Source organism: Hypomesus transpacificus, unplaced genomic scaffold (genome assembly GCF_021917145.1).
Source record: "Hypomesus transpacificus isolate Combined female unplaced genomic scaffold, fHypTra1 scaffold_129, whole genome shotgun sequence".
Taxonomy (NCBI): domain Eukaryota; kingdom Metazoa; phylum Chordata; class Actinopteri; order Osmeriformes; family Osmeridae; genus Hypomesus; species Hypomesus transpacificus.
The window spans coordinates 56442-71335 of record NW_025813705.1 but is presented as its reverse complement, the minus strand read 5'-3'; the positions used below and the strand labels follow the sequence as shown (position 1 = coordinate 71335).

Sequence of the window (14894 nt, the reverse complement as noted above, 5' to 3'; positions counted from 1 at the left end):
ATGGGAAGTAAATTAAAGAGAGATTAGAGAAAAAGAGATGGACAAAGAGACTTAGTCCCTTCATAAATTGGAGAGAGAGAGAGAAGGAGGGAGATAGAGAGAGGAAGAGAGAGAGAGGAGAGAGAAAGAGAGAAAGGGGGGTGAGAGGAGGGTTGAAGGGGCAATGTCAAGGTTTAGCTAGACGCAGGTGGAGATAAAAGCAGGGGGGAAAGAAAGAGAGGAAGCGAGATTTCTTCTTCAGCTCTGCTGTTAGGGCTGAGGACAAGTATGGAAGGAAGGCCTTACAGCCTTTATATCAGCGGACCTTGGAGACCCGAGTCTGAGTCTGCTGAGTGAGTCGAGACTAGAACTCACAGACACAAACAGCCTGTAGGATTACCTCAGGTCAATGGTTAAGTATAGCTTAAATACTGTAGGTTAGGACGTGGGTTTAGATTTATAGCAGGTTTAGACAGGTTGCTAGGAAACTGTCACGAGGAGCGGGACCAAATAATTCCAATGCACCTGTACCGGTTACAAATGGCAAGTAAACTTGAAGCTTGGTTAATTCAACTGTTGACCAATGACAATATCCTTGATGATAAGGTTCTTGCAAAATGTCATACGTATGCTTGAGTCCAGTATCACTGGTCTGGTTGTAGTTGTCAGACAGAGTTTAAGTTACCTTAAAACATCTCCTCCACACCCATACGTTGTGAGACTAATTCATGTTTTACCACTCAGTGCTGGGCTAGTACGTTCAGAGTGGGAGAACTTGGCAGTCCTGCTCCAGACTGCGCCCAAACAGAGAGATGTGATGTGGAGGTGAAGCTGGAAGGCTGACAGCTACCTGCTGCTTGTCCTGGCATTTAAAACGCTGCTCTGTCACACAGAGAAAGACAGGCAGGAAAGGTCAGCAGACTGAGCTTGTTGTATGCGGGTGTGTGTGTGTGTGTGTGTATATAAGAGAAATGCCACCTGCTTCCATACAAATATACACGCACACACACACACACACCTACACACACACACAAACTGCAGCTTCCACTGTGCTCTGCCATTTAACAGTGTTTCGTCAGGTGCCTTGTTGTGATCTCTGCATGGATATTTCATGGCGATATCAGCAACTGTCTCTCCCTCAATCCATAGTAAATGTTTCATGAGTGTGCAATGTAGGCCTGTGTTCGTAACCATGGCTACAAAGCCTAGCTGGGTGATGTTGGGATGTTGTTGTTTTTTGAAAGTCATTTTCAATTTCACGTCTGTCACTGCTGAGAATCAGATGCAGATGCAGCTGTACATTTTTTGTTGATAATTTTTCCTCTGTTTCTTGGTTCATTTCTCGATTCACACATTTGTCCATTTGTTTCGTAAGCCATCGGTCTGTCTAGACATCTATCCATACATCAATCCCTCCATCCATCCATCCATAGCTGACCTTTATTTGTTATGTGTCCTATTAGGATGTACTTCAGTGGAAGGTTGTTTTTGGAATTGAGGGGCTGTTTTGCTGTTGACCAAACTTGCACTAGTTCCTTCTACCCTGTTCTGAAGCTCCACGTCACTCAATTTATATCCTTCTACCTCCACCTAGTGGCCAAGAACTACAACTGCACAGAACCGCACCATGCTCACCACTTGTAGTTGAAAATTCTCCACTTTATTGTAAAGGTGATTTATTCCAAAATAGCAATATGGTGCACAGGCGAAAAAAGTAAAATGAGAAAGAGAAGGAGGGGTGAGAAAATGATCATCGAAACAGGAATTGTAAATAGGACCCCGTTCGTTTGTATCAAAATACACAAAATTAACGGAATATCTTGCACAAAAATCTCTGACATCTACAGCTGGCGTTTTCTGGCTCTACATAGAACAACGGAATAAAAGCGTAACTGTTTACTCGAGAAAGATAATCTGCCGAAGTAAGAGCAACCACGGGATACGTTCACGTTTTCAATGACTTATTGGGTGGACCTTTCCATTCAGTGACAGGTCTGTACAATCAACACTTGTCCTCACGAGATGGGCAACACTTTATACATTAAGGTTACATGAACTACCATGCATTTACACAGCAACATCTCCAGTAACAGTTATTGGTAGGTAGAAGTTGGTGTCAAGGGATAAAGGTACTCTGTCAGTCTGCCCAGTAAAACAAGTCAAAGTGTGGGGGGGGGGGGGGGTTAGGGTGGAAGGGGTGATGGGACGCTGCAAATGGGCAGTCAAAGATCACTTTTAACATCCACTGGAGAGCCCTCCATCTTTGACCTCTTGAACCTGTAGAAGGTTAAATTGACAGCAGTTCCTATGTAACTACAATGTTGTTACCCTAGGTATTGAAATGTAGCTACATGGTAGTTAATGGAACCTTAATGTGATGCGTTACCTCGTCTAACTGTTCTATGCTGTACAAAAGGATGTACTTTATGTGACTATGGAATCCGGTGGGCCTTGGCACTGCGGTTCAATAGCAGGTGGGTTTGTAGAACACCTCGCCCAGCAGATGTGTGCATGGTAGAGATCCAGGAAAGATGGCAGAAATCCTGACAGCTGATTGTACAAAGACTCCTCTGTGCTCAAACTCTGCCTTTATGATGGTTCAGACATGTCTTGCATGGGATTCTGATTTGACATTTAAATAACAAGTCATACAGTATAATCACTTGATGAACCACGTGTACAGAAAGGGACTAACTAAGTTAGTTAGCTGGTTATAAACAATCAGTAGAGGGAGATGGATGTAGCTCAATGGTTAGAAAGGGCAAGAGGTTGTAGGTTCAAATCCCCTCTGTGCTTAGCGTTGGCTAAATGTGCTAAACGAAGACTGTGTTTCAGTGCTAGTTATGTAGTGCAGAAGACCTATATAAAGACAGCAAAGATATCAAAATTGTGAGGGATGCATGTGCGTGTTGAGAGAGGGATGTTGGTAAATAGAGTGAGTTACATAGTTACACGACACATACTGTGTGCCTGATGAGGGAGGCAGCTAGAAGACTAACTATGGCTGGTCTGGTCCACTGGTCACAGCCCAGTCTTCTGCTAAACAGCTACAGAAAACCTCTCCTCTCCTCACCCTAGCTTAAAACTAACTCTCCACTTCCTCCTCGAACACCCGGCACAGAAGGGCATGTTTGTATTCCTCCAGTACTGACTCTTCTCCACGGCGCCCTCTAGCAGGGGTGAACGTTGCAGGCGCGGATCTCCTTTCTGTCCTTGCAGCTGCCAACCTGAGAGCTCTTGGCTCGTTTCTTCGCAGACATGAAGCGCTCCTGGATTCCCCCGCCACAGGGCTTGGAACAGTCCGCCCAGTTGGACCAGGGCCTGGATCTGCAGCCTGGAGGAACAAACCATGGGGGAGGGGGGGGGGGAGCAACATAATCTGACAAGGCAATACTGGCAGTGGCCCAAACCTGGGCATTACGTAACAACATGGCAACCCTAACTGAATCATCCAATCACAGCAGACTGACCTGGCTGCTCCTCCACAGCGGCATCTCTCCCCTGCTTGCCCGCCCGCCTCCTCTCCGCAACGCCATCCGCCCTCTTCCTATCAGTTATGCCCTCACCCCTCCTCCTCTCCGCCCCTCCCTCCCCCCTCCTCCTCTCCGCCCCGCCGGTGTTCCTCTTGTCGTCGCCGCGGCTGCACTTCCTCATCTTGCACTTCCTCCTCTGCACGGCCTCGGGGCAGGGCCGGCCCCCGAACTGGGGCTCCAGCTTCACCATGCGGGTCCGCAGGGCGTGGCCACGCCCACACGACTTGTTACACTCAGACCACTCGGACCACTCGGACACCATGCAGTCAGTGGCTGGAAGGATGGACAGCAGAAAGAGGAGGGGAGGGAGGAATGAGAGTCACGAACACGACCCACTGTAAATATTTGGTTGGGGATCTTACTGCACTTATTGATATGAGACCGCCTGTTTGCGGTTCCCTCTGAGCGCCTTACGACATTCAGGCAGCATGCATCTCTCGCTCTGCTCCAGCTCCTCGTTGCAGCCGCCCTCCTCCGACTTCAGCATGCGCTGCCGAGTCCTCAGGCCCCGCCCACACGTCAAACTGCACGCGCTCCAGTCCGACCACGGAGACAGCATACACGGGATGGAGTCTGCACACGCACATGCACGCACACACACACGTGCATAGATGTGCAGTTACACAACGACATTCTTGCTTTTCACTGCATGGTAGTTTGATAAAACATGTATTCAACTAGTTCTAATAATCACCACCATCTTTTTTGTCTTAATTCCAAAGCACATCTAGGCTGTCCTTGTTAGCCAGAGTATTGCAAGATCAAGAGTGCTAGTACTGGTGTGTCCCTCGAAGAATAGATTACATATACAGGTTAGTGAAAGAGACAGTGCTTGAATATTCTAGCAACCAAGCATTTAAGGGTTTAAAGGCTGAAGTGTTTGTTTTGAAGTGTTGAAGAGTTGAAGAGTGGAAGTGCTTGAGCATTTTGGCGTCGATGTGTTGACGTGTCGGAGGTTTTGAAGAGTCAAAGTGCTGAAGCGTTTCGTCTCCCCAGCCTTTGAGAGTTAAGTTGTCGGGGCGACTCACGGCAGTCTGGCATCATGCACTTCTCCACCTCCTCCACGTCTGCCCTGCACACGGAGCCGTCCAGCGGAGGCATCTTCACCATGCGCTCACGCCGCCTCATGCCCAGCCCACAGGTGGCGCTGCAGGGGTCCCACTCCCCCCACTCTGTCACCACACAGCTGCTGGCCGCTGGGTGGGGGGGAGGTGGGGGGGGGGGCATGGGAGGGGCATGGAGGGGCAATACAATATCATATTGTACTATTTATCATATATCATTCGACATCTCATCTCACTAATGCAGCATCCTGTCATATCACGTTATGTCAGAGCAGATCGCAAATCCACATAAACTAGTTTGTGTGTGGTTGTGTGCGTGTGTGTAATGTGCGTAAGTGTGTGTGTGTGGTGTTACATGTGGAAGTGTTTGTTTTGTGTGGAAGTGTGTGCCTGTGTGTGGTGCCGTTTGCTCTGCGTTTGAGTGGATGTTTTGTGTGTGAGTGTGAATGTGTGTGAGTGTATGTGGTGCGTGTGGACTCACAGCAGTCTTCGTTGACCACACACTTCTGGCTGTCGTCGGTGGGCAGGGCGCAGAGGGAGCCGTCCTCGGGGAACTGCTTGACGTAGCGCTCCCGTGACCTCATGCCCATGCCGCATGACGCGCTGCACGGAGACCAACTGATCCACTCTGACATCATACAGGTGGAGGATTCTGGGACAGACCGACACAGGTAGACAGGTGTAGATTTTCCATGACGGTTTTGTTTGTGTACATTTTCCATGACTGTTTTGATTGTATGTAGCAGATGGCTTTATCCAAAGTGACCCACAATGATGTGGTACACGTGTAGCTTACAAAGTACACATGTAGTAAACAAGTACACTTTTAGTACACACGTTTTGCAGTATACGGGAATACACACCCAGGGTGCACAGGCCTTGGCTGGGTTTCCCAGATTCGTTAAGAAGCTCTTAACGCTAAGATCTTCTTAAGAACGTTCTACGAGCGTTCTGGAGCGCCCTAAGAACGTTCTTAACACGCTCTTAGTGTTAAGAGCTTCTTAACGAATCTGGGAAACCCGGCCCTTTATGGTTGTGCGTGTGCATTGTACTAGGTTGATTGACGGTATTCAGTATGCTTTGAGTCATTTATCAGAGGCTTTCATCCAAAGCAACATACAAATACACTGCGCATTGAGACATGGACCCATTGAAACGAAGAGATGGAAACTGCAGTGCAGTTTTCCGATGCACAACTCTCCCAGTAGGACGTCTGCTGTCTGTCACATGAACGAGGTGTCAGCCCACTTGGCCCCCAGCTAGCTTTGTTTTCATTGCAGGATTTTGGGCAGATTTTTTTGTATTGCTGTTCCGATATTTTGGCACGTTTCTTTTTTGCTCCTGTTTTTCTTAGCATCACCGTTAGCATCCTATAGTTTCTGTCAGCCAGGACCCTGGGTGAGTAATTCTGCATCACTCCGTCTCGGTGCACCTGCTCCAGATATGTGGAAGCTGCACTCACGGAAATGGCTTCTCAGACAGGGTGGATGAACTCTGCCGAAACCTTTCATGGATTTCACTTTCCTTTGTGGACACGTACACAATCACGTACACACGCACTGTTTCTCAAAATATGTCTGCTTCACACAGTAGACTTTGATGAATCGTTTGATTAGTAATGACCAGTTAATAAATCATTCCTAAGTAGAAAAAAGTTTAAAAACGTCTTTGTGATGAGCCTCAAATCTGTCCCCCAGGCATCCACAGGAATACCAATCAAACCCAGAACACTAACACTGTGTAACATGAAAAAGCGGGCCATGGTAGGATGAATAATTAATGGTGGGCAGCTGTGAGTAGTGTTAGCCTTGAACAGTTCAACATCCCTCATTAGACTCTGATAAGAAAAAGAAAGGGAGAGAAAGTAGGATTGAGAGACGGTTGGTGTGATGAAGATGACAAAGAGAAAGACTGCTTGACTGAACATTTCCCTTTCAGCAAAACCTGTCCAACTGACAACTGATGTCAATTGGACAAAGGAGATGTGCCAGGGGAAAAGAGAGGGAAAAACAGAGAGCTAAAAAGGGAGAGCGTGCCTAAGAGAGAAAGAGAGAAATACATAGAGTGAGGGAGAGAGAGAGAGAGAGAGAGGGGGGGGGGAGGATGGTGAATCCAGCCTATCTGGATGAGCGGAGCAGTCTTCAGATCAGACCTTGTTTATAGCGGAGACGCGGCTGAATAATGATATGTATGTCTTCTGATCTCAACCCTGCTAGTGTTGATTAGCCTGCAAAGCCTCCGATTTGCTCTTTTGTCGTCAAACAGCTCTGAACAAACTGTGTGGGGGGGGTGCCTGCTGTGCTGAGTAAAGCGGGAAGCAGGGAAAGACTAATGTCGTAGCCTTTTGATGTTGTCTGCAAGTTCCAACCTGGCTGTTTCTAGGATGCTGCCCTGCGATGCCTTGGCACACCCTGTCAGGTACTGAGATGGAGGGAGGGAGAGAACGTTAGGGGAACAGTCTGGATATCTGAATATCTTTCAAAGAAAATTGAAAACACACCTCAGTGTGGCTAGTATGTGTTAATTTCAAGTTGCACTGTTAATGTTCGTTTTTCATATATTAGTTTAATATTAGTTTTATGGTATATTTAAATATATCATAATTCCTTTCATGTTTGAACTTGTTTGAACATTTTTTATTATTCCAAATTGCCTTTATTTTGTGGTTTTATGTGTTATTTAAATACAGTTTGATTGACTAACTGAAGTTTCTGGAATGTTCTATGAGTCAGCATCCTTGAATGCTGGAAGAGCATGTCATCTGTGGTCACCAAACCCCATCCTCTCTCATCTCACCAGCTCCTGTCTCCGACCTGGCTCTCTCTCCCTCAGAAGGTACATAGACCTTCCTGTAGGCTCCACTGCATCCCAACAAACATGTCTGCCAAGCTTCCTCAGAGCTGATCCAACCAGTAAAAACCTTGAGTTTCCTCACCCTCCTGGCTGCATCCTGGCCCCATGCAGGGCTGGAAGTCCTGGGTGTGGGGGCAGGTAACACTGAGGTCCAACTGGGCCTTCAGCATGCGCTGCCTCATCCGACGGCCCTTGTCACAGGTGGCAGAGCTGCAGGCCGACCAGGGAGACCAGCTGGAGTAGATACACGTCTCTGGTGTGTCGTCTGGAGGATGAGGGGGGATGAGGGAGGAGGAGGGAGGTGGGGTGAGGTGAGGTGGAAGCAGGGAGGAGGTGGGATGAGGGGGAAGGAGGGAGGAAGAAGGGGGAGGTGAAGGAGGGGGGAGAAGGAAGAGGAGGAGAGGGGAGGAGGAGGCTGGTTACAATATAGTCTCTCACTCAAATTAATACTCAAAGACAATGCCATTTATGGTACTCAAATCACTAATAAGGGATGCAGGTGCATCATTGATGCCCTGTGTTCTGTAGGTATGAAGAGGTCAGAAGTCATTAAGTGTAATGTAGTGCACGCTCATTGTGAGCTAAGCTAACTTACTTAAATATACAGTACATTGTCATTCTATACCCCCAAGCTCTGTCAAGGCCAACAGTACATTGTTCAATGCCACTCTTGTTGTCCTATTTTAGTAGGAGGAAAAGAAAGCCACACAGCAAAGGGAATTTCAACGTGTTAAATTGAACCCTATCTCATGAGAGTGGACTTCTCTAAACACTCATTGGGCACAGTGGACACTCTGTAACACGTTGACACTGTGTCCGCGTTATTTCAGCTCCTCCTGAGGCCCAGCTCACCCAGACCTCAGTCCCCATCAGCTCGTCTGTTTTCCAACTCTCCTGTTTACGGTCAAAACCCAGGAGGGTGGGCCTCCACCGAACCCATTTCCTGTGTCTTTTTTTCATCCGCTTCCCCAGTCACAATGCGGCGTGTCATTAAACTGTCAGCCAGCAGGAGAACCAACGAAATAAACCTCCCAAACAGGCGGAAGATGTGGAGACTCGAGATGTGAGATAAGAGGCAGGAGCACGAACCTTCCCCCCTTTCCTCCTGACCAATGTCTGCCACGATATCGTCCACTGTATCTGGGACCGTGTTGCACTGTTCACCCTGTGGACAGGACATGGGAGAAAACAACCTCTTTCAGCCACATAAACACAGAAAACACCCCCTTTGGTCAACAATTGATTCTAGTCTGGACTGCTGGCAACAGAGGACAGGGAGACATAACTCTTCTTAGGGAAATACTTTCCTGAGGCGAAGCCCAGGTTTCGGTTTGTGTAAATTAGATTGATTTCTGTTGCTGAGGTGAATACGTTTATTTTATGAACAATTCCCAGAAGGATAGGACAGAAAAATAAATGGGCAGATAGACAAACAGGCAAGAACACACACATACACACACACACACCTTCCTGGCGATCCTCTCCACCACCACCCTGGCCAAGGCAGTGATTGGCCCGCCCTCAGGGTCGTAGAAGGGGCTCTGTGGTTGGTCGAGGCTTGTGAGGGGGCGGATTCTCTCTGGGGGAATGCTGGGCTTGTTAGGAGACTGGAACAGTAGAGCACATGGGGGTGAGACAAAGTGCTGAGCAATATATTCGGATGTATTTTTCAGTTATTCGTCATAAGAAAACAACCTACTACATCTGCACGAACACAGTTATGAATGAATATATTATAATTATCATCATTATTAAAAGCAGTAATCATGATAAAAATGTACGGTAAGTATAGTACAGGTAAGTACACTCTCCCGTTAGTAAGTAGCTACATATTTACTCTGGAGGGCACAGAACAGGAGAGTCGAAGTAGGCACTGACTATTTTGGAACTCTGACAGACAAGATAGAGAAGTCAGGAGGGAAGACAGACTGGAGATGAGAATGAACACTTCATCCTTCACTGACGCCATCTGTTGTTGTTGTAGTATGAGTGTGTGTGTGACAGAGAGGGAGTGTTTGTATGTGTGTGTGAGAGGGAGAGAGAGAGAGCGTGAGGGAGAGAGAGAGAGAGAGAGAGAGAGAGAGAGAGAGAGAGAGAGAGAGAGGAGAGAGAGAGAGAGAGAGAGAGGGAGTGATTGTGTGTGTGTCAGAGAGAAAGACAGAGAGAGGGAGTGATTGTGTGTGTGTGTGTGAAGGGGGGGGTGGTTGGTTGTTTGATCTTTCAGTGCATCATTTATACCATGTGTAATACAACTTTAATGAGTGATTTATGACAGCACTGCGAGCAGCCTGCTGTCTGAGGGAACTGTCTGGAACAGAGCCGCTCCACAACACACACACACACACACACACAGACGAGCACACACAAACACACACACAATTCAAGGACTGACTGCAAGACCATCCCAGCTACGGCCTGCGCTACCTGTAGTGTGCCTTCTGCCCTGTAGATGGCAGTGCGTTCGTAGTGAATCTCCATACTCACTACCTGCCTGATGGCTAATTTACCGCCTGGTCCCAGCAGCCACTGTGTGGTGTCTCCAGCTCTGACTGGGAAAGAGAGGACTGTTCTGGGAGTATTTTGTCAGCTGATTGTTAGCATCCCTCAGACTAGCTAGTGTATAGAAGACTAAACATGCTTGGGTCCCTTCCAGAGACACTAGGACAGTAAGAGAGAAGAAGCCATCTGGATGAATACAGATGGCACAATAAACATGATTGTGCAACGGGCTGGTTTGCTGTGTTTGTAAGGTTGAATTGTATTCATCTATAATGTTTCGGAACGCCACATTCATGAGACAAAACTATGGATGTAAGCACAGCCACACAATGCACACGCACAGCGTTGTTATGGAAACGTGTCAATATTGATATCTAACGTTTGAATTGAAAATGCACGAAGCTGTGCTTGGCGAGATGTGCATGGCGGGAGCTGGGGAGGAGCGTGAGATCCAGGCGTCTCTCTCAGGGGGCACCTACCTCATAGGTGACCCCGCTGTCGGTGCCTGCGTCCCAGGGGATGAGGTCCTGGACCAGCCTCTGGACCCAGCCACAATCCTTGGTGCACAGGTCCTCCTTAGACAGACCCACGTTCCAGTCCGGACTGGGACCCAGCATGGTCAGGAAGGACATGAGGTGACGCACGTGGTCCACGGAGAACTCTGCGGACGGGGCGGCGCGTCTGGAGGGAGGAGAGAGGGAGGGAGGGAGGGAAAGTGAGGGGACAGAGGGATAGAAGGCGAGGGAGGGAGAGAGAGAGGGAGGAAGAGAAAGAAGGGAAGAAAAGAGTCAGAGAGGATGATGGAGCGGTGGAGGGAGATGGAGGGAGGAATGGGAAGAGAGAGAGGAGGGAGGGAGGAAGAGAACGAGAGGGAGCAAGAGAAAGATGGATAGATGGATGGATGGAAGAAAGAGGGATTGTTACATACAGGCAGGCATTAATACAGACACAATGAAAGAGACAAACAGACAGACAGAAATACTGGTCAATTAAGTCGTTAAGCTATGTGACATTGAGGAATTCAATTGAAAGAGTTCTAAACTAATAATGATATCACTTTTAATATGACCTTGATTTCCCACAAATTCTAAAGCATGCTTCTGACAGTATGCGTTCTCCGTGTCTAGAGAGTTCAAGCTGAGGTGATATCTGTTACTTCTTAATACATATCTTCTCTACAAACTAGTTAAACTACATAATTGTCAAAGCATCTCGTTAGCAAGGCTTCTGTATTACTGTGTGAACCAGAGACTGATTGGTTTCTCATTATACCTAATTAGTGAAAATAATAGAGTTTTATAAACAGCTCCAGGGGTTTGGGTCACTACACAGATGTTTTATTGAAGATTCCCAGGGCTAGAAGGCTGGGTGTTGTGGTGTGTCTCATGAGATTAGGGACATATTTATTCTCAATTAACACCAAAGGACACAAATACTTAGTTCTGCATTGATGAATTTTAAGAACATTCTGGATATTATTAATAATATAAATATTGTGTGAGAGCCGTTGTCAACTGAAACTAACTGTAATGTGGTCGACACATTTCCCTTCAACAGTATTACAAGACAATGTAGCTGAACTATCGGATTGAGAATAGTTCCATCCTTCTGTCATTCCTTTCCTGCCTGAAACATCCCAGAACCTTCCTTCCTCTCTCTCTCCGTCCTCCTCACTCTCTCCATCTATCAATCTCTTTCTACCCCCCAGCCCCCCCCCCCCCCACACACACACACACACACACCACCTCAGTAGCAAACCAAACATCTCAAGAAATACAGACACAGTTCGAAACTAAAGTGATGAGAGAGTTAAGCCCCCACATACTGCAGACATTCTTCACAGTAAAAACACATAAAGACCGAGTCCTTGAGTGATTATTATGTGTTGTACTCTATGTAGGTCCATGTCTTGGTTTTTCACTGTGGTGGCATAACCCATTGCCTCCTGTGGGAAGTTGATCAAGTTGAAGGAAGTTCAAAGTTGAACTGTCTCAGTTGACTCACATGTTGAGGGGCTGCCAGGCGGGCCACTGGGGTTTGGTCTTTATAACGGTCAGGACTTCATCACCCTGTGAGGGGCAAATAAGCAGACAGACAGACGGAGAGAGTGTGTGTTGGAGATCAACAGAGAGAAAGAGCGAGCGTGTGTGTGATAGAGAAACCGAGAGAGAGAAAGAGTGAGAGAGAGTGAGAGAGAGAGCGAGAGAGAAAGAGTGCGAGAGAGAGTGAGAGAGAGAGAGTGAGAGGAAAGAAAATGTCAGTAAAAATCAATTGCCATCAGACAACATTGAGAAAGCCTTGAAGGGCGCACCTCTCTGTAAAGGTTAAGAGCTGAATTCTGCCGAAGTATGGGGGATAAAAGTGTGTCTGAATTGTTTTCTAATGGCTGTCGGCCCTCAAGGGGACTGGCATCAATCTAGAATCACACACAGAGCACTTCACCTGGACTGGCCCCTTGCATCTCTCTGTTGTCCCCCCCCCCCCCCTCTCTCTCTCTGTCTCTCTCCCTTTTTCTCTCTCTCTCCCTTTTTCTCTCTCTCTCCCTTTTTCTCTCTCTCTCTCTCTCTCTCTCTCTCTCTCTCTCTCTCTCTCTCTTTCTCTCTCGCACACACACACACACACACACACAGACACACACACACGCTGTCCCCTAGTGTGAAGGCAGCAGAACCAATCAGCTGTCAGGATCCTGGCCCGCTGGCCAACCTCAGATCCCAGTGTTCACGACTGACTGATGGTGCTACCTGGGCCCTGCAGCGGCCACCTGAGTGCCTCCAAGTATGGCTCTTACAGTTGAATTATTGTGCTTCAGCCCACAGCTACAAACTGGCCCTTCCTGAACTGATATCATGTACATTAAGTGACTTGCTGAAAGGAATGACAGACAGACTGAAAGAAAGAAAGTAAGAAAGAGAGAGCGTCAGAGAGAGCGAGAGTGAGAGTGAGCAAGACAGAGAGAAAGACCAAGAGAGACCGACAGTGACCGAGAGAGACAGAGAGAAAGAGAGAGAAAGAGAGAGAGAGAGACAGAGAGAGAGAGAGAGAGAGAGAGAGAGAGAGAGAGAGAGAGAGAGAGACAGAGAGAGAGACATCATGGTCGGACTGGCTGTCGGGAGAGTCGGGAGATTTCCCGAACGGCCGGTGAAATGGCCGCGGCATAATGCAAAAAATATATATATAATAATAATACACGGCCGTGGGCCGGTCTGCGTTTCAAAGTCCCGGGCCGTTTTTCAGTCCCAGTCCACACCTGGAAAGCATGTATGCGTGTGTGACAGAGAAAGTGAGAAGGGGAGATGAAACGCCTGTCAGAGGCAGAGCCTGCTGCACAAAGTGGCATGTTTTACAGATCACACGGCTGCCCTCCACCACAACCCCTTCCACGCTCAGACAGACAGAGGGATAAGGGGAGGGATGAGGGGAGAGAGGGAGGGAGGGAGGTGGGGACAGGATGAAAAGCAGGGCAGAGGGTCAGGGACATGGCCTCAGGCTCAGAGAGACACGGTCAGCCTCAGAACAGTAAAACCAGCCTGCTGAAAAGGTTGCAACATTTAATATTCCAATATCCCAGAGCTTCAAAGTGCCAGGGACACACACAAACACACACTCTTCCATCAGTGTGTGGCTTTGTGAGAACCTGACTAAGGTCGATAAGTGTATCAGAGATATGATTTATTACTTTAACTAGCCATGTTGACTATCTTTAATGTCTTTATGTAACAAGGGAAACTTCTCTAGATGAACTGATGACTAATTCTGGACTGCTGGACAGCAGTGTCATATTCAAAGTCTTCATTTCGATTCCTGCATCTTACAGTAAGGTTGTGTACATAAATGTTGCAAAAGCGATAATAAATGAATGTAACGTACTGCCAATATATACAGCAATACAATACATTATTTCTGCATTTATCAGAGTACCTGTGTATGTACCGTGTGGTATAGAGTGAATAACTGTAATTTCAGCAGGACAAACAATTGCTCGATAATATATGGGTGTGCTTGCCTGCATTTTCTTTTCATGAATTTTGTACTTTGCTATTTCTAGAAGAGGAAAGTGGGGGTGTTACATAAGATTTGATTTCTTTTGTTGCTGCTTTTCACGAGGCAGCCCGAGAGAAGCTGAGAAACACAATGCTGACTGCTCTTCAGTATGCTGCATCTGACACACACACACACACAGCCTGATGCCTTGTATCTGACACACACACAGCCTGATGCCTTGTATCTGGCACACACACACACACAGTATGTCTTCCGCCTTGCATCTGACTCACACACACACATACACACACACACGCGCAGACACACACACACACACACACACACACACAAACAGCATGCTGCCTTGCATCTAAGACACACATACACACACAGCTGTTATAGTTACTGTACTTAGTTTTGGCTTAGTCTAGTTACAATCATTATAAGTCGGTATACACACACACACAATGTAGATACTGTTTATTTACAGTAAACAACTTACACACAGACCTCGCCAGCATTGAATAATTAATCAACCCTCAGTGACATGAAACAGGAAACAGGAAACAACCTGACCAATCACACAGCTGTGTCTCTCTCTCTCCCCTGGGGGTAATGCAACCCTCCCTGGTGATTAGATGTTATGTTCAGCCAACACAGATCAAACTCTCGCATCATCAAATTACAACTGTTCACCATGCCCGGTAGCAGAGATGTGGTTACTTTGCAATGTGGCCAGTAAAAATAAGCAGTTCCTGCTGGCTCTGAACTGAAAACGGAGAACGGAAAACTGTCGGCTCTGAAGTGTGCTATTTTGAAGTGCAAAATATCTCGGAATTGTGTTTGAGTAAAACTTAAACAAACTAAAACAATACTTGTCGTTTTAAAAGAGCTGAAAAGGTGAGAACTTGGAAATCCAGCCAACGACTAGCGATAGCCTCCAACACAGATCTTCAGGAGATGAGTGGGAGGAAAAGAGAGG

General features: G+C 47.1%; 1 protein-coding gene across 1 annotated transcript in view; it reads right to left on the bottom strand.

The window, feature by feature from the left end:
- Positions 1–1617: 1617 nt before the first annotated feature.
- The window catches only part of spon1b (spondin 1b), a 32771-nt gene continuing 19494 nt past the window's right edge, over positions 1618–14894 (bottom strand). The window contains exons 7-16 of the mRNA XM_047050814.1: positions 11933–11997; positions 10408–10609; positions 8896–9036; positions 8519–8594; positions 7512–7694; positions 5058–5228; positions 4541–4708; positions 3927–4085; positions 3450–3785; positions 1618–3313 (exon numbers count right to left, since the gene is read on the bottom strand). Coding sequence (XP_046906770.1) covers positions 3150–3313; positions 3450–3785; positions 3927–4085; positions 4541–4708; positions 5058–5228; positions 7512–7694; positions 8519–8594; positions 8896–9036; positions 10408–10609; positions 11933–11997 — 1665 coding nt within the window. The 3' untranslated portion in view covers positions 1618–3149. The remainder of the gene's footprint in view (positions 3314–3449; positions 3786–3926; positions 4086–4540; positions 4709–5057; positions 5229–7511; positions 7695–8518; positions 8595–8895; positions 9037–10407; positions 10610–11932; positions 11998–14894) is intronic.